This window comes from Chelonia mydas, chromosome 1 (assembly GCF_015237465.2).
Source record: "Chelonia mydas isolate rCheMyd1 chromosome 1, rCheMyd1.pri.v2, whole genome shotgun sequence".
Taxonomy (NCBI): domain Eukaryota; kingdom Metazoa; phylum Chordata; order Testudines; family Cheloniidae; genus Chelonia; species Chelonia mydas.
This window is the reverse complement of record NC_057849.1, coordinates 336891080-336909463: the sequence shown is the minus strand read 5'-3', so window position 1 is coordinate 336909463 and position 18384 is coordinate 336891080. Positions and strand designations below refer to the sequence as shown.

The window sequence follows — 18384 nt, the reverse complement described above, 5'->3', positions numbered from 1 at the left end:
GCTGCGTGCGTGTTCCCTCTGTGTGCTACCCCAACTCTGTGCAGATAGCTGACACAGCAGACCCCGAGAGAACCCCCAAAGACCACTGACTCTAGTAAAGTACGAAGGCACCCAGCCAGGTTTATTGTCAAATGAAGCACAGTAATAGTTCCCTATAGACTATACCAGACATACTACAAATATGTGCCCCCTGGCAATGGACACAGCTCAAGTCAGTGGTGGGACACTCCACTGCCCCCTAGGCTGGACGATGATGTGCCCTTCCAGACCTATTCTTATACAGGTGCAGAACAGATTACTCATCCCTCCTGATGTATTGAGGTGCAGCCCTGTTTATTCATTAGGGTGCTGCTTCTCTCCTGTTACATGTTGGTTCAAACAAATCTTTCCATCATGTTGTCCTTTTGACCCTGCCTTTAAGATGCACCTGCCTGTTCCTTGTTATCTCTGTGGAGTGTTCTGATGCCATCTTGGCACAAGTTCCTCTCATTAGCACTTATGTGTGGCTGCACCTGCTTCTAGCAGCCCTCTTCTTGCCAACTTCTGTGAGTGGGGCCTGCCTCTGGCTCACAGCCCAGCCTTTGCTTAGCAATGCCTGGAAGTACTTTGGTTCAGGCTTCAGTCCTCAGACTGGGCCTCTAATACAAGAGTTTATGTTTCAGGGACTCATCTTACTACATTCACCAGGGTTAGTGTTCCACAACTGGGCCCTAAATTAGTATATTATGATAAAATTATATTATTATTTAAACAAAAGCAAATTATTTTAAGAATTGCTCTTCTAAAAACCCATTTTGATGGAATGTTAGAGTGAAATCTTTTATTGATTCAGATATGCATGGAACCTAGAGACAGATATGATCTACTCGATCTGTCTAGTGTACCCCCCTGCCAAGGCAGGGTTGTTGCCCACGGTAAATTTATTCATGTTTTGTCCACTCTGGCTTTAAATCTACCATGCTATGGGGCTTCTACTACATTCCTCAGACGACAATTCCGCAGATTCTATGAGATGAAATGTTTATTATTACTATGTTTTACCATCATATCTAGATGCCCCAATGGAGATCAGGACCCATCCACTATGCACATAGTGAAGCACAGTCCCTGACCTGAAGAGTTGGCAATGTAAGTAGATGGGATGGAGCAATGAAGGATTGTTACCTCTATTTTACAGATGGGGAACTGACATACAGAGAGACTAAATGACTTGACCAACGTCACCCAAGGAAGTCAGTAGCACAGGTAGGAATTGACGTCAGCCCATCTGCATTTCTGCCAAGTGGCACAGCCCCAAGACCATCCTTTCTCTCTGCTCAGGCTACTCAAAAGTTCTTCCTGACATTCACCCAGCTACTACAATGCTCCAAAGCCACCAGGCTGACCTAGGCCCAGGCTCAAGGATGTTTGTAAGAGGAACTTGAAAACTTTCAACGGTGACACAAGCTCGGAAGATGGGGCTCGCAACAGGCTGCCCTAAAGGGCTGCGCTGCACCTGGGAATCAAATCGGCTGAAGAGAAGTGACTGAGAGAGAGGAAAGCAAAGGGCAGCAGGCCTCAAATGCCAATCATGCCCCGGCTTCATTTCCTGGCCCTGCTGTTTACGCCTGCATTATCTGTGGCAAGGACAGTCGTATGAGAATTGGACTTTTGAGCCACTTGTGATGCTGCAGCACCCTATACAGGAACTAAATCGCTTTGGGGTTTAGAGCATTGTCTTCTAACTTCAGTGCTGTGCAGGAGATAAGAACCTGTCCAGAGCAGAAAATATTTCCCCTTTCTCAGTTTCATCCCATGACTCCATCTTAGAGCAATTCCTACCAAAGGCACGGGAGTACTTGTGGAGCGTGCATGGCTGACTGTTTACAGCCTTCTGTTTGAAACTCAACACAACCTCGTGGTGCAGTATAAATGAGCAACGGATTCAGATTAGAGACAGATTAACAGAATCCTACAGCTCAGATTGGCTGCTAGAGCTGGGTAGAGCACATCTTTTCTCTGGTGTGGATTCGCCACAGTTCACATTCTTCAGTTTCTAGTTTAAACAAGCCCCAGACAGGCACATATCTGTGCATTTTTCATCCATAGATCTCAAAGCACAGTATGAAGGCGGAGAAGCATGATTAGCCCTATTTTACAGTTGTAGAAACTAGGGCACTGGGAGGGCTCAAAGGCCCAATCTTTCAAATCTTGGTGCCTAAAGTCAAGCATGTAAATCCAGATTTAGGCACTGAAATAAGTGTCCTGATGATCAGGGCGACTGAGCACCGGCAGCTCCCGTTGACCCCCGTAGGGATTCTGAGCATGGAAGGCTCAGGGGATCGGGCATGACATTTCTAGCTTCTCACACCATTGTCAGGGAATACTGATGGGGGGTGGGGCGTGACTGATCTCGCTGTGTGCATGCATCCTCTTGGACCCTCTAAATTCTCTGTCTTCTTTGCAAGGCTCTTGTAATTCATTCCGTGATGATGGTCGCTGCTGACAGCAGAGTAAACTGAATACAGGTTGCCCGGCTGTGGAGCTAATTTATTCCTGGCGGCCAGCGTTTCAGCTTTCAGGCTGGTGGGAAGGCAGCCTTCATCTTCCTCTCCCCCAAGACAAATAGCAACACCATCAAGATCTAAGGAGTTGTCACTTAACATCAGAAGGAAGGTGGTGACGGGACATGTCACACTACAGCACGAACATTCCAGCTGGCTGCAGAGCTGTCATCATTAGCAGTCTGCTCGAAGATGCCATTGTGGTCCAGGGTTCTTGAAACTTGGTTTAAACACACATACTCTCGCTCTGAGCAGCTCTTTAGGATTCAGAAGTGACATGGGCTGTCATATCTGATGCAACGTGTCGTGCGTCGCCTTCAGAAATCTGCGGCCTTTGATTTCACGAGTCTGGTTTTGATTCTGTTCAGCCAGATGCAATAGAAATATAGGCAGAAGCCCAAGCAAACTCAAAATGAACAAAACCAAAATCAAACCAGTCTTGGGGCTTGTCTACACTACCGCATTGTAACATACATCGCTCAGGGGTGTGGAAAAGCCACTCCCCTGAGCGACGCAAGTTACGTCGACTTAAAGCATCTCCCGCTGACATAGCTTCCAGCTCTCGTTGAGGTGGAGTAATTATGCCGACGGGAGAGTGCTCTCCTGTCACCGTAGGGTGTCTTCAGCAGATGCGCCGAGGTTGGGCAGTAGTGTAGACTAACCCTTAGTTTGGAGGTTATTGGGGCTTTAATCTGACAGTGTTTTTATGAGATCTGGACCATGGCATTCCGTAAACTTAGTGTATGGATGGGTGTAGAAGACACAACTGCTATCTTGTGGAAGGAATGTCAGTCCAGCTCAAATATTTCATTGTGTCACCCTCTACAGGCTGAATTTCAAAGGGCCTGTAAGTCCTACTACTCCTGTTTTAAGGATCTGATTGTACACATACTTCTACATGGGAGTAATTTTGCTCAAGTGAGTCATCCCACTGGATTCCAAATGGGACCATTCAGCAGCAAAGTCTCTCACAGGCTTAAATGTTTACAGGATTGGGCCCTAAAACTGGACAATCATACCCTGATTTTCAGATGTGCTGAGCACTCGCATCGCCCACTGATGTCAGGAGGAACTGCAGGAGCAACGCACCAATGAAAATCAAACCGCTTATATCTTTCTTTTTACCGAATTTTGGGAAAAAAAAAGTATTTTTTCTGACATTTTGCATCTGCCAAATTCCAGCTGATGCAAAATTTCAGGGAGATGGGAATGTTTTCCAGTTGTAAATATACAAAAAATATTGTGCATTTTCAATGTAACACAAGCTTCATTTGGAACAGGTTTCATTTTTGCTCCATAAAAGAGTCCTATTCCCTTAGATTAAAATTGTGTGAGAAAACCACTTCTTTCTTGAATTCACAATGACATACAAAAAGCTAAGACTTTTGAGTAGTTTTGCCTTTCTGACCATGATTCTTCCTTGGGCCAAATGATACAAGTTCAGCGACTTTAGAGTAAAAGGTCCTAAATTCTACACCTCACAATCTGAGTAGAAAATAGCTAACAACCGTGGAATCTGTATGGCCAAACATTCAATACAATAGCAAACCATAGCACTGTATTTCAGCACCAACTATTTCAATACATATAACGATAGTGTTCAATACTAATGGGGGAGAAACAGATGAATACAAACAACTGTCTACTATTATATAAAACAGACATAAATGCATAGACTTTAAGGTCAAGAGAGACCATTACATCATCTAGTCTGACCTCTTGCCTTAGAATTTTACCCAGTTATTACTGAGCCTAGTAACATATGTTTGGCTAATCATCATCTTCCAGAAAGGCATCTAGTCCCGATTTGAAAACTTCAAGACATGGAGAATGTACTACTTCCCTTTGTAGTTTGCTTCAAAAGCTTATCACACATACTGTTAAAAATATATGCTGCCTAATTTCTTATCAGAATTTGTCTGGTTTAGCTTCCAACCACTGGTTCTTGTCATGGCTTTCTTTGCTGAAGGGCCCTTAAATTAGAGATTAAAAATAATAAATTTATTTTATTTTATGAGACCACAAATTGGATTAGTACCATTTAATAATAGATGAAGTTTACATCAAAACAGCATTTCATAAAACTCAGCACTTGCTGAATCAACACTTCGATCTGGTTTTCCCATTGCAAGTTATTTCTCAAAAGAGCTGGTTGAAAAGGATTAAAATTGGAAATTTTGATTAATTTTTTTTTTTATCAAAATCTGTCCTGCTCCCCAAAATCCGCCAAACCAACCTGAAACGAAATATTCAAGAAAATTTTGTTTCAATGGTTAAACTGCTACAGAACTGGTACAAAAAATTTAAAAAAAATCAAGACTTTTTTTGGGGAAAAAACCCCCTAAATGAAAAATGTCATGAAAATGTCCTTTGGTTTTTCCAATCAGCTCTGTTTATTCAAAATGGACAATAAATGAATGAATAGGTAACATTTGGAAATACTGACTTTGCCTTGAGTGTTTCCTCCTGAAAATTCCACTGTGGGTCTTCTACTAGCTGCAGTTCTCGGAGAACGCTCCCTGGTTTGTAAGCGGCGTTGATTACCATGCTAAGAACCTAATGAAAGACAAAAGTAAACACTGAAAGCTTTAATAGAGCGACCACATAGTCACAATCCTCATCTGTGCACTCGCGTAGCACCTGGAGGCACCAACTGACTCAAGGCCCCTTTGTGCTAGTCACTATATATATTCACAACGACAGGGGTCCCTGCCCCCATAGAGATTACAATCTAAGAAGTGCTTTAAAGATAATCCAGGTGCTGTCAATGTGCATGTTAACATTCTATGGTATTTACATGATTCTGTAGCGGGGGGGGGGGGGGGGAGTTGGTTTTAACACGCTATACTTAACACCCACATTTGATCCTTCACAGATTTGCAACTGACTGTAAGCATATCTACTCCCCACCCCGCCCCTACAGTGGTCGGCTTCAGACGTTATTACAAGAGAGAAGCTGATAATATCATAATAGCATACAGTAGAGATTATCTCCTGCATCCTTTCCAGTCATGGGTAGGGCCCTACCAAATTCACGGCCGTGAAAAACGTGTCATGGACCGTGAAATCTGGTCTTTTGTGTAATTTTGCCCTATACTATACAGATTTATGGGGGAGACCAGTGTTTCTCAAACTGGGGGTCCTGACCCAAAAGGAGGTTGCGGGGGGGGTCGCAAGGTTATTTTAGGGGGATCACGGTATTGTCACCCTTACTTCTGCGCTGCTGCCTTCAGAGCTGGGTGGCCGGAGCGTGGCGGCTGCTAACCGAGGGCCCAGCCCTGCAGGCAGCTGTGCAGAAGTTAGGGTGGCAACACCATCCCATGCCATCCTTACTTCTGCACTGCTGCTGGCAGTGGTACTGCCTTCAGAGCTGGGCTCCTGGCCAGAAGCCGCTGCTCTCCAGCTGCCCAGGTCTGAAGGCAATGCTGTTGCCCGCAGAAGTAAGGGTGGCAATACCATGACCTCTCTGCAGTAACCTTGAGACCCTCCCCCCAAAAACATTTTGGATCAGAACCCCTACAGTTACAACACCATGACATTTCAGGTTTAAATATCGGTAATCATGAAATTTATGATTTTTAAAATCCTATGACCATGAAATTGACCAAAATGGACCATGGATTTGGTAGGGCCCTCGTCTTGGGAGCTTGCCGACATTTTTGGAAACCAAGCTGGATACTTTTCAGTCATGAATTTCACTTAATGCTGCAGATTACAATGTAAAGCAGGCATAATTTGAATAGCCTGGCTGGTTTGCTTATTAATGGAAGCAAGATATTAATTTGTTATTCGACCTTTGTAGATTTCACAAGACTGCTCGTTGAAAGAAATGAACTTAGAAATACCCACAAGAGGGTCTAATAATAATACCACCAGGTTCTTATACCATGCTTTTCACCTACAGATCTCAAAGGGAGAAAGGGATCATTATCCCCATTTTACAGATGGGGAAACTGAGACACAAATTTGCCCACAGTCACTTAGCAGGCTAGTGGCAGAGCAAAGAACAGAGCTCCAGTCTCCTGAGTCCTAATCTAGTGTCCTACCCAGGGGCTCACACTGCCTTCCAACAAAAAAAAAAAAAAAAAAGACAAATCCATATGTTCTCAGCCAATCAGTGGCACTGGCCTGTGTGACTCACAGCTATAGGAGTCGAATGGCCTTTTAAGGGCTCCCACCCTCGCTGGCCTGTATAGCTGCGTCTACAACACTCACCTCTTTTGTGAAAGCTCCCTCATTTCACTTCCAGCAGGTACAGAAAACACAGCAATGTGAACACCAGTGCTCGGTTCACACTGACACTCCCATCATTGCGACCACCAGCACAACTGCACTGGTGGTTCTGAAACAATGACAGGCTTTCCTCAAAGACCTAATGTAAGCAAGGCCAATGGCAGAGAAAAGCCACTTGGGATGGCTGCGAGCAGTCCCCAGGATGGTTCAAGGATGCTCCCTTCAGATATGCTAGGCTTGGCATCTAGGCTTCAATTCAGCAAAGCACTTAAGACTTAGATGTTTTGTTGAACTAAGGCCCTACCCAGCCTGTGTCTAAGATGCCCCATATCTCTTTCTCATGAATATGTCTTTAAAATCCAGCACCAGCTCGGAATAAACAATTGCCTGTTAGAGAGAGAGCTTGATCAACCTGAGTGTGGCCTCCCTTACTTCCTAATGCCGAGGGCTACTGAATTGCAGAACAGGGTCCCCAGGGCAGTGGTGGCAGCCAAACTATTTTACATATTAAAAACTAGACTGGACACAGCAATAGAAAATGTAACCTGGGGAAGTGAACAATCCTGCACTGACAGGGAGATGGCCTTTCCCCCCTCTAATTCTCATGACAGCCTATAGGGAATGAAGCATGTCAATGTGGTAACAATTGCTTCTCTTGTATTTCTACCTGCAGGTCACCCACACATAACAGCATGGTTGCTGTGCTGCAGCATTGTCTTCTTCTTTGCATGGACTTTGCTCTCATTTGCTTCATGAGGAGCTGCCCGCTCCTCATGCTTCATCAACTGTCTGATTGTGCCCCTGGGAGTCTCTTGATGTTGCTGATTCCCATTTGGACCTGGAGCCTGCTTCTCTTGGCACAGCTAGACACTACTCCATCCACGAATTTCACGAATCAAACCATTTTTTTTCATAGATATTTAGGTCAGAAGGGACCATTATGATCATCTAGTCTGACCTCCTGCACAAAGCAGGCCACAGAATCTCACCCACCACACCTGCAAAAAACCTCTCACCTATATCTGTGCTATTGAAGTCCTCAAATCGTAGTTTACAGACTTCAAGGAGCAGAGACTCCTCCAGCAAGTGACCCGTGCCCCATGCTACAGAGGAAGGCGAAAAACCTCCATGGCCTCTTCCAATCTGCCCTGGAGGAAAATTCCTTCCCGACCCCAAATATGGCGATCAGCTAAACCCTGAGCATATGGGCAAGATTCATCAGCCAGATACTACAGAAAATTCTTTCCTGGGTAAGAATCTTTCTTGGATCCCACCCCATCTAATATCCCATCACAGGCCATTGGGCCTATTTGCCATTAATATTTAATTACCAAAACCATGTTATCCCATCATATCATCTCCTCCATAAACTTATCGAGTTTAATCTTAAAGCCAGATAGGTCTTTTGCCCCCACTGCTTCCCTTGGAAGGCTATTCCAAAACTTCACTCCTGTGATGGTTAGAGATCAAGAACAGTTCAGTCACACAGGTACCATTCCTGCACCCTTTCCCCTCCACGCGTTCACAAGGACCATGGAGCAGGTGAATAACACATCTCAGTTGTTCAGCAGTTGTAAGGCGATGGAGAGCTCATTAGTTAATCCATAGACAATAACACTTAGCACTCAAACATTAACTGATCATCACACCACCCCTGTTTATTTTCTCCATTTTGCAAACTGAGACAAAGCCATTATGGGCCAGATCTTCAAAAGAGCTAAGCTCATGAAAATCTGGCCACTCATTTTGATATCTAAATGGAAACTGAGCTGTTTTGAAAATGTGTCCCTAAGTGACTTGCCCAGACCACGCAACCTGTCAATGGCAGAGCTGGAAATGGAAATGAAGTATTTGATCACCAGAAACAACATGTCCTGGGAGTGAAAAGACATTCACTCTGTAGTACGGGAACCTGGTTAAATAGAGAGCTCTGATGATTACATTGCGGCATAATGTTTCTGTAAACAAAAGCGCACTGTTGTGATGATTATTGATTTATCTCCAGTATGCACATGGCAATGATCTGTAAACCTGTTCAAAGCTTCCTACCTAAATAAAAAGGTAAGAAAGAAAGACAGAAATCAGGCATTTGTGGCATGACTGACTCACTTAAACACCATTGCCTTGATCACCTATTAAAGTGATATTTGCTCTAAGTTTGCAGTTGGAGGGACTAGGTTATGGGCACAATTTCTCCCCCCAAACAGAACACAGTTCCACTGCTCAGAACTCTCTGGCTTTTACCTTAGACACCCAATTTATTTCAGTCCTGTACAGATGCTAACAATACCAGCGTTTTTGCTCTGAATTACCTTGTCTCCACCATGACTCTTAGTAATCTAAGCTCACATTGGAAAATAATGTTTTGACAGGATAATCATTTCCCTTTGGGGGTGGGGGGTGGGGGGATGCTTTAGCTTTGTCTCTGTGTTTATTTCCTATTTTAAGTCCCTTGGCTTGTCACTAACCTTCCAGCAGGAGTCCATTACTATGTTAACAGTGTTCTCTTCCAATGACATTATCTCTTAATCTCACACACAGTTCAACACTATGCAAAATCATATACTTTACTTCTTGGGGGAAAGGGAACTGGGTTTTAAAAAGTTATGTGAATGTTATCTGAGGTGGAAAGTCATTCATGTAAAAGAGACAAGACCCTAAAAGGTATTTAGGAATCTAATTCCCATGATTTCAATAGGATCTGCACCCAAATCCTGATCTCATTCAATTACACTTCCACTGGTTTCAGCATAGCTAGATATGATCCAAGTAACTAATTTTGGGAAACTTTCTTGAATCCACGTGTATTTCTCTTTCACTGTGCTTTCCAACGCCAGTCAGGAAGGATTCAGTTTTTGGCCCATGATGTTATAAATACATAGTCTATGACAATATAAAGCAACTGTGTAAACTGGAATAGCTCAGTTGAAGTCAGAGCTACAAAGATTTACTGAGGATGTAGCCCACACTTGCTCCTATTGAAGTCAATGGTAAAAATTGGCTTCACTTGGAGCGCCATCAGATCCATAAAGCTTATACAAGGTACAGATAGTACAAACGCCATATCAGATAGCTCATGATAACTCCATCCGCCTTGCTCAATCATATGTTTAAAATTCAGTCTAAACCGCTTAATTCTCTGAGCACCAAGACTGAGACATCTGATTTAATTATGCAACTTCGCCATGCTCCTAAATTTTAAATTAAAAAATGAGTGCAATAGTTTTACATTTTTTCCTCCTGTTTTTCAAATACTGGCTTAGTCCCCTTTTGTATGTCAGGAGAGGCGAGTCACCTTATGCCAAAGTCCAAAACCAACTAAACAACATTAATTTTTTTTAAACAGTGAGGGTAATTAATCTCGGAAACAGATTATCAATGAACATGGTCAATTATCCATCACTTGGAGTCTGTAAAAGGAAATTGGCTGTCTCTTGGAAAGAGATGCCATAGTGCAAGCACAAGTTGATGGACTAGGTGTAAGAATCAGTGGGTGGAATTTTATGGTCTGTGTTATGCAGAAGCTCAGACTAGGTGATCATAATGATCCTTTCAGGCCTTACAATCTACTAAATCTATGAATTGTTAAGCAGAGTTGCTGTTAAAACAGCTGTCATGTCCCTTACGTACCCTTGCAGTGTGTTTGCCCAGATTAGACCCTGACACTGCAGTATTCAACACACTGGCAGTGATCTGTGCGATAAGGTTATCTTTAAGACACCCCCTACAGGAATGCCTGGACCTGCTACCGTTACTGGTATATCCTAACAGCACACAGTCATTAAGGGCTCTGCACATAGTTCGTTCTGTAAAGGCAGTGGTTCTCAACCAGGGGTACATGTAACTCTCGGGGTACGCAGAGGTCTTCCGGGGGTACATCAACTCATTTAGATAGTTGTCTAGTTTTACAACAGGCTACATAAAAAGTACTAGTGAAGTCAGTACAAAATAAAATTTCATACAATGACTTGTTTACACTGCTCTATATACTATACACTGAAATGTAAGTACAATATTTATATTCCAATTGATTTGTTTTACAATTATATGGTAAAAATGAGAAAGTCAGCAATTGTTCAGTAATAGTGTGCTGTGACACTTCTGATTTTGAAAGGGAAGTAGTTTTTAAGTGAGGTTTAACTGGGGGAGCGCAAGACAAATCAGACTCCTGAAAGGGGTACAGTAGTCTGGAAAGGTTGAGAGCCACTGTGTTAAGGGATATCAATACAAGTGTAGGTGTGATGTCTTCGACATTGCCACTCCAGTGTGTAATCGTCCTGGTCCAGACCAATTGAGTGAGGCTGGGAAGCTAGTTGCTACAGTCTCGAGTCGGTGAAGTGGAGAGGATGACCTATCTGCCACTATTCCAAATTTTGTTGTATCCTACAAAAATGCACTGTGATTGGACAAACTGTTATAACCCACAGTCCAGTTTTTAATGAGGTGTCTACAATTGACAGTGAGTCTCACCGTCAGGATGAAATTGAGGCAATGAAACCCATTTTTGATGTCTGCATTACCTCACTAACCTTGACTATGAAGATTCGGTTAAATCAGAAAGACACCCATGTTATGCAAACTAGCAACAGCATGGGAAAAGCAAAGTAATCTCAATCAGTTATTTCATGATGGGGATCTCAACATTCTATTGTCGCATACTTAAACAGAACTAACCTTCAAGGGTTTGATTGTGTTACAAATAATTATAATTGTCATTATGTTAATTTTATTTCACCACTTACAATGTCTGGTTAAAGAGCAAAAAATTTAAACAAATGCTTTACTTGCTATTTCTTTTGTAACTCTGAGGAAACAAGTTGGTGTTACTGAATATCTTACTTACAGCTTTTTGCTTAAATAAATGGCACCATTTACAGTGACAAGGCAGGGCCTGTTGACCTACGAACCAGACTTTAGCTCACTCATGAACCAGACTCCCATAATCCTCTTTGGTTACGCTAAGAAAGGAAAATACAAGCTTGCTGGACTTATTAAGAAAGAAATAGTGACCTTTTCCTGTTCTTTTGACTGTGCAAGCAATGTCTTCAACTGCAACAGACAGGAATATATATACAAATATAACGTACCTGTGCTAAAATAATGAGTAAGTAAGCAGATGCCCAATTATGTGCTTAAAAATTTATTAAAAGTACCAGACTCATGTATCTTTATCTACGTTACGGAAAGAGGAAACAATGGAACCTTACTATAAGTATTAGCAAAGGATAAGCAATTATCAGAACCAATACAAGACTGGGATCAGCTTGTCACCACTGTAGGGTCAGTTCTACGGATTGTGATAACTATGATTGATACCTATTTCTGTTGTGCGCTGTCTTGATATCTAATCTTTTAATAAATTCAATCACTCTGACTTATCCGAGGTCTTTTAAAATTCCTTTATAAAATTCACACTATATTAATGATCAGCTATTGATTAATTATTGACTATTGGTTATTGACTATTGGTTATTGATTATTGGAAACCCTGACCTTCAATATATATATTTTGTGTGTGTGTGTGTACGTATATATGAATTTCCAGATCTGCAGCTGGAGTAACTCCACTAGTGCACCGTTGACTTCACAAGAGCTACTGTGATTCCGACCAGCTGAGTAGCTGGCCACATCTTTTATTTCATTCAAAATGTTGTGGGTTATGTGACTCTGACAAGCTGTGGAGTTATCTTTGATAACAACTGGGCTCCTGCATGGGAATGAACTAGGACTCGAAGGCTGCAAAAGGCTTTTCTCCCCCTCGTCTCTCTGCTGCATGGATTTGGGCTCTAAGGACCGCAACATGTCACATCATGTCAACTGGTATCTCCACTCCTGCTCATTTCACTGCCAAATCCACAAAAGACCATTTTTTATTTACGGGAAGAAAGCTTTTTGGACAGCTGGGAATGGATGTTTCACATCCAAGTGCAACTCACATTTCTCTTCCACTTACAAAACTGAAGGGAATGCTCTTTCTTTTGTCCCGTGCTCTCTTTTAGAAGATCAGCCGAAAGCCAGATCCACCATCAGCAAAATGCTTGGGCCTTGCTTTCAGATTTAGCAATGGTCATCTTTTGCTTTGCAAACACTTTATCCTGCTTTTTGTTCAGACTATTTTGGATTCCTGAATTTCAAATCAATCTATCGCACCTGGAAAAGCAGCTTGATCTTGGCACTTTTTGTAGCACTGCCTCCCATACCGTGAGACAATAGACTGTAGCCTTTCAAACAACTACAGATATTTTTTTAAAATGAGTAAGAGTCCCTTGTTGGGACTAAGGCCAACAATTTAAACAGTGATCTGTCTTCTGGGTGTCTCAGATTTTAGTGCACAATCTGAGACACCTTGAAACTGATTTTTTCTGATCATCCAATTAAGCTGCAGTCAGTTAGAGAGACCGCTGAAAGTGCAAGACCACTGTTTATCCTACAGTATTGTCTTAGGCCTTGTCTACACTACGGGGGTAAATCGATCTAAGCTACGCAATTTGAGTTATGTTAGTAGCGTAACTCAAGTCGATGTAGCTAAGATCTACCACTCTCCCGTCGACTCCCCTTGCGCTTCTCGTTCCGGTGGAGTACTGGAATCGATGGGAGAGCGCTCTGTGGTAAATTTAGCAGGTCTTTACTAGACCCACTAAATCAACCCCCGGTGCATCCATTGCCACAGAGTCAATCCTCCGGTAAGTGTAGACAAGCCCTTATTGTTTCCTTGCGCTCCACTGTGTGTCTAACCTACCTGTTGTCTTTTGTTATAAACATATATTGTGAGCTCTTTGGAAGAGGGATCATTTTTGTTCTGTGTTTGTACTGTGCCTAGCACAATGGGTTCTGGTCCATGCTGGTTCTCTGTCCTGGACACAGCTACTTGAGTCTGTCCCATGCTTGAATCATAGAAGATTAGGGTTGGAAGAGACTTCAGGAGGTCATCTAGTCCAACCCCCTGCTCAAAGCAGGGCCAACACCAACTAAATCATCCCAGCCAGGGCTTTGTCAAGGGAGCCTTAAAAACCTCTAAGGATGGAGATTCCACCACCTCCCTAGGTAACCCCTTCCAGTGCTTCACCACCCTCCTAGTGAAAAAGTTTTTCCTAATATCCAACCTAAATCTCCCCCACTGCAACTTGAGAACATTGCTCCTTGTTCTGTCATCTGGTACCACTGAGAACAGCCAAGCTCCATCCTCTTTGGAACCCCCCTTCAGGTAATGGAAAGCTGCTATCAAATCCCCCCTCACTCTTCTCTTCTGCAGACTAATGCAAGTGAGGTGCCTGTTTTGAAATTCTGGTCCATATTCCCCACAATCCCTGTTTTCACATTGTTACACGGACATCCAGTCCCACACTGCAGACAGATGAACCATACCTCTTTGAGCACAAGCACACACTTGCCAGGCCCAACAGACTGAGGTAGCTCTGCTATTCTCCCTTTGTTTAAATATGGACCTGAGAAGCAGCGATGATTGATGAAGAGCTGGGGGCAGCAGTATCGCCCATTGACGGTACCTGCAAGAAGAAAGCCACGTTACCAAGACAGCAATTGTTTTCCTGCAGCAAACCTAAGGGTCTCTCTTTTTTCTGCTAGACGCTTGCAAAACCACTGGCGGTAGGATTGGGTCCCTGGTAAGCACAGCTCAGTGTCCAGAAAAATCTCATTCATGACGCCATCAATAGTACTTATAGGGCCCACAATAACAGAGTATCTGAGTGTCTCATAATTGTTAACTCTCCCCTGAGGTGTTATGGCAGATGGGAAACTGAGGAATAGAAAGGATACGTGATTGTCCAAGGTCAAACAGGCTGAGCAGGGAATTGAACTCAGATCCCGAGCATCCCAAGCTAGCATGCTAACCACTGGGCATGCCTTCCTCTAAGCACAAGAGTTTAGGCCTCCATACCAGCTACTATGAATGGTACAAACAAAGGGTTAATTTCCTGGTACAGGCTCCTGCGCCTGGATTGAAAGGCCTGGATGGTGCTGGCATGTAACCATGTGGGTGAACTGTGGGCCTCAATAACAACAGAGTGCTGGAGAGTTTAAGTGCTCCACAGCTTTGCCTGGGAGAGATTGCCCCTCAGCTCTGTGGGGAATGAGGCAGCCCTCGTCATGTTAATTTGAGTCATAGCCCATCTCTTCTGTAAATCATATCCAGATTTCCATATAGCTCTCCTGGGCCTTTTACCATTCTTGATGTCTTCCCCTAGCCCTCTGTTGAGGAATGGGACCTATTGTGATCTGACTACAAGGCTAGGAATTGAGATTTAGAGCTCTAACTGAGGCTCTGACATTACCTTCTTTTGTGGCCTATGGAATTTGCCTCATTTTCCCCACCTGTAAAAGAGGAACAATAATATTTCGCTCCCCACTGTACCACTTCACAGGGATGGTGTGAGGGCTAGTTAGTTCATGATTCTAAGGATTATTATCTCCTCAAGCACCAGTCACAGAAAGAAAAGCTGGTGACCTCCCTGTAATCTACGCTTTGAAGAAACCAAGACAAAAGCAAATTTAAAAACGTGGCTTTCAAACAAAGGAGTAATCCCAATTTAGATTCTGTGTAATGAACTGTCTAAATATTATGCACTAAAATATGCGACCTTCATTAAGGGGGAAAACAAGAATCACTTTTGGTTGTAATAATGGTTGATGTGCTGTACAGATAGGCACGCAGAGAGATAATGAGGCAAATTTAGTTCTGGTGTAAACAAGTGCAACGCCATTGACGCCAATAGGAAACAGCTGTATCTATTTACACCAGGGCTTTATTTGGCCTGACATCAGGACACTGTCTGGAATGGAGCTCTTCAAGGGTCACACTCTCAACACTTTTGACACCCAGAGGCAAATCCAGGTAACTTGAGACAGAGAGCGAGAGCGAAAGGGACAGACAGACCCACACATGTGCACACAGATCCTCAGCTGATGTAAATCAATCAAATTTTATTGACTTCAGTGGAGCTATGCTGACTTACACCATCTGAGGGTCTGGCCCTGGGAGTATGTGTAGGTCTGTGTATACCACATCCACTTCTCACCTCTGGCTTTTCCACGCCGCTTTTGACCGATGAAGTCTGAAATGATAAAGGAGCTTTCGGGTCGCTGAACAGACTCACCTGTTGTGTCTGGCTGAGGAAGTGGGCAAAGGTCATGAGGTATTTTCTCAACAGGCACTGCGGATGGCAACCTGCTTAACGACAATACGATGCACTTAATACCAGGAGCCTGGGTGATGGATCAGAACCTGAGCAACTCAAGGTTTTGCATCAGTCTCATGAAAGTATGGTCATCACTTAGTACCCTGATATCTGCATGGAGATTATAATACTGCCATTTTGGCTTATATCCTCAAAAGGATTTAGGTGCCTAGCTCCTATTGAAATCAATGGGAGTTAGATATCTAAACACCTTTGCAGCGGTTCTCAAACTCTTGTACTGGTGACCCCTTTCACATAGCAAGCCTCTGAGTGCGCTCCCCTCCCCTTATAAATTAAAAACACTTTTTTATATTTAACACTATCATAAATGCTGGAGGCAAAGTGGGGTTTGAGGTGGAGGCTGACTGCTGGCGACCCCCAAGTAAAAACCTCACGGCCCCTGAGGGCCCCCAGTTTGAGAACCCCTGCCTTTGAGCAGCTAGGTCTTTAAACACAACACTATTTCAACTAGAATGACTCTGCTATGTCTTATGGTCAGGAATCCGTGCATTTGGGGGCTTTCACTGAAATTCACCCCTGGCTGCAAAATTGTGCTCCAGAATCTGAACTTTAATTTCTTTAAAAAAATTAAGTTTCTGGCTTAAGGATGCAAAGATAATGTTAAAAATATGAACCATGTGTAAACTGATGCAGCATTGTCTGCCTGAGTCTGCAGGAAGCCAGAAACAGCTTGTAAAGGTATGAGCTACCCCATTGATCCCAGTCACGGCTCAGTGGGCAGCTTGATTTTGTGGATTCTGGAATTTTTTCCAACTTGCTGGAATTCAGCCTTTCTGTCCCGGAATTCACAGAGTCAAATTACAGGGCAGACCCTACTGAGATAACACTCTGAAACATCCTGTTCAGACTAGTGGCTATTTTATTTTTGAAAGGGACCCCTGCAAAATATTCACCCGCAGGATTGACACTGTAGTTACTAATATGATGGACAGTAGAACCTCGGAGTTACAAACACCACAGTTACGAACTGACCAGTCAACCATACACCTCGTTTGGAACCAGAAGTATGCAAACAGGCAGCAGCAGAGACCAAAAAAAAAAAGAAAAGCAAACACAGTACAGTACTTTGTTAAATGTAAACTACTAAAAAACTAAAGGGAAAGCAGCATTTTTCTTCTGCATGGTAAAGATTCAAAGCTGTATTAAGTCGATGTTCAGTTGTAAACTTTTGAAAGAACCACCCGAACGTTTTGTTCAGAGTTAAGAACATTGCAGGGACGAAGACCCTCCATTGCCGAGGCGTTCGTAAGTCTGAGGTTCTACTGTAGCTGTTGTACACCATTCCCCAGAGGAGAATCTAATTCATCTACATATTGAAACTGCTTTTAAACAGAAACCTACTGCTTTTCTGGTTGCACAACTGCAATCTTCCTCTTCTTTCGTACTGCAAAATGAGAGAGGAAGAGAGAAATATATGGTCTGTTGTATAAATGGCTGGAATATAAAATCACATGTAACACAACGAAGGGCTCTTCCACGCTCAGCCCCGCTTTTTATATTATTATTTTTGTTACGTGAGCCGCCACACCATTAAAAACGAACATTTCAAAGGGGCTGCTGGTACTTTTAATCTTGCTACTGCAAAGTCGATACTGATTTTCCTGGGATCTGTACTTAGCAAATATTCAAATAAAAGGCGCACGCGTGCAAGATTGCATTTTGCAAGCGCGATTACCCCAGCACGGTCGCGCCCCATCTCTAGATTGTGACAAGGCCACTCAACGTTGCCGTAGCAGTAGCCTTCCAAATTAGGTCTGTCTGTTTGATTTTTGACTCCGATATATTTAACTCTTCAAAAGGGTTTGACGCTTTTTTTTAAAAGAACATTTGCCTTTCAGATGTTAATGAATATAAACAGACTGATGATATTATTTCAGCTGGAGATGGGAGATTTGTGTTCATTTGATGACACCAGTTCTCAGGATCTCAATCCGGGGGCATGACCAGGCCCCAGGGGAGGGCAGGATCGTGCTGACCATCTTCCCTTTCTGTATTCATAGAAGGTTAGGGTTGGAAGGGACCTCAGGAGGTCATCTAGTCCAACCCCCTGCTCAAAGCAGGACCAATCCCCAATTTTTGCCCCAGATCCCTAAATGGCCCCCTCAAGGATTGAACTCACAACCCTGGGTTTAGCAGGCCAATGCTCAAACCACTGAGCTATCCCTATTGTTAACTGTTCTCTTCCCCTTGGGATGCTGGTTTTCATCCTCCCTTTTTTCTCCTCCACACCCAGGACTGTCGCATTCCCCCACTGATCAGATATCTTCACCACGTCATCAGGCGGAGTTGGGAAGGGTGAACCTTCCGAAGAGCTGCCCAGCGCCTCCTCCACTCGCAGGGCAGCAGTGGGAGTGTTTCTGCAAGAGGCGGTGAAAGCTAACACATCCTCCTGC

General features: G+C 43.3%; 1 protein-coding gene across 5 annotated transcripts in view; it reads right to left on the bottom strand.

Moving 5' to 3' along the window:
• Window positions 1–18384, bottom strand: part of SFMBT2 (Scm like with four mbt domains 2) — a 192190-nt gene that overhangs the window by 21602 nt on the left and 152204 nt on the right. For 3 of the 5 annotated variants that reach the window (XM_037889346.1, XM_043520689.1, XM_037889347.1), the window contains exons 13-16: window positions 17333–17375; window positions 15890–15963; window positions 14142–14281; window positions 4990–5099 (exon numbers count right to left, since the gene is read on the bottom strand). In XM_037889346.1, coding sequence (XP_037745274.1) covers window positions 4990–5099; window positions 14142–14281; window positions 15890–15963; window positions 17333–17375 — 367 coding nt within the window. The remainder of the gene's footprint in view (window positions 1–4989; window positions 5100–14141; window positions 14282–15889; window positions 15964–17332; window positions 17376–18384) is intronic. The other 2 variants (XM_037889348.1, XM_043520691.1) reach the window with 1 other exon arrangement.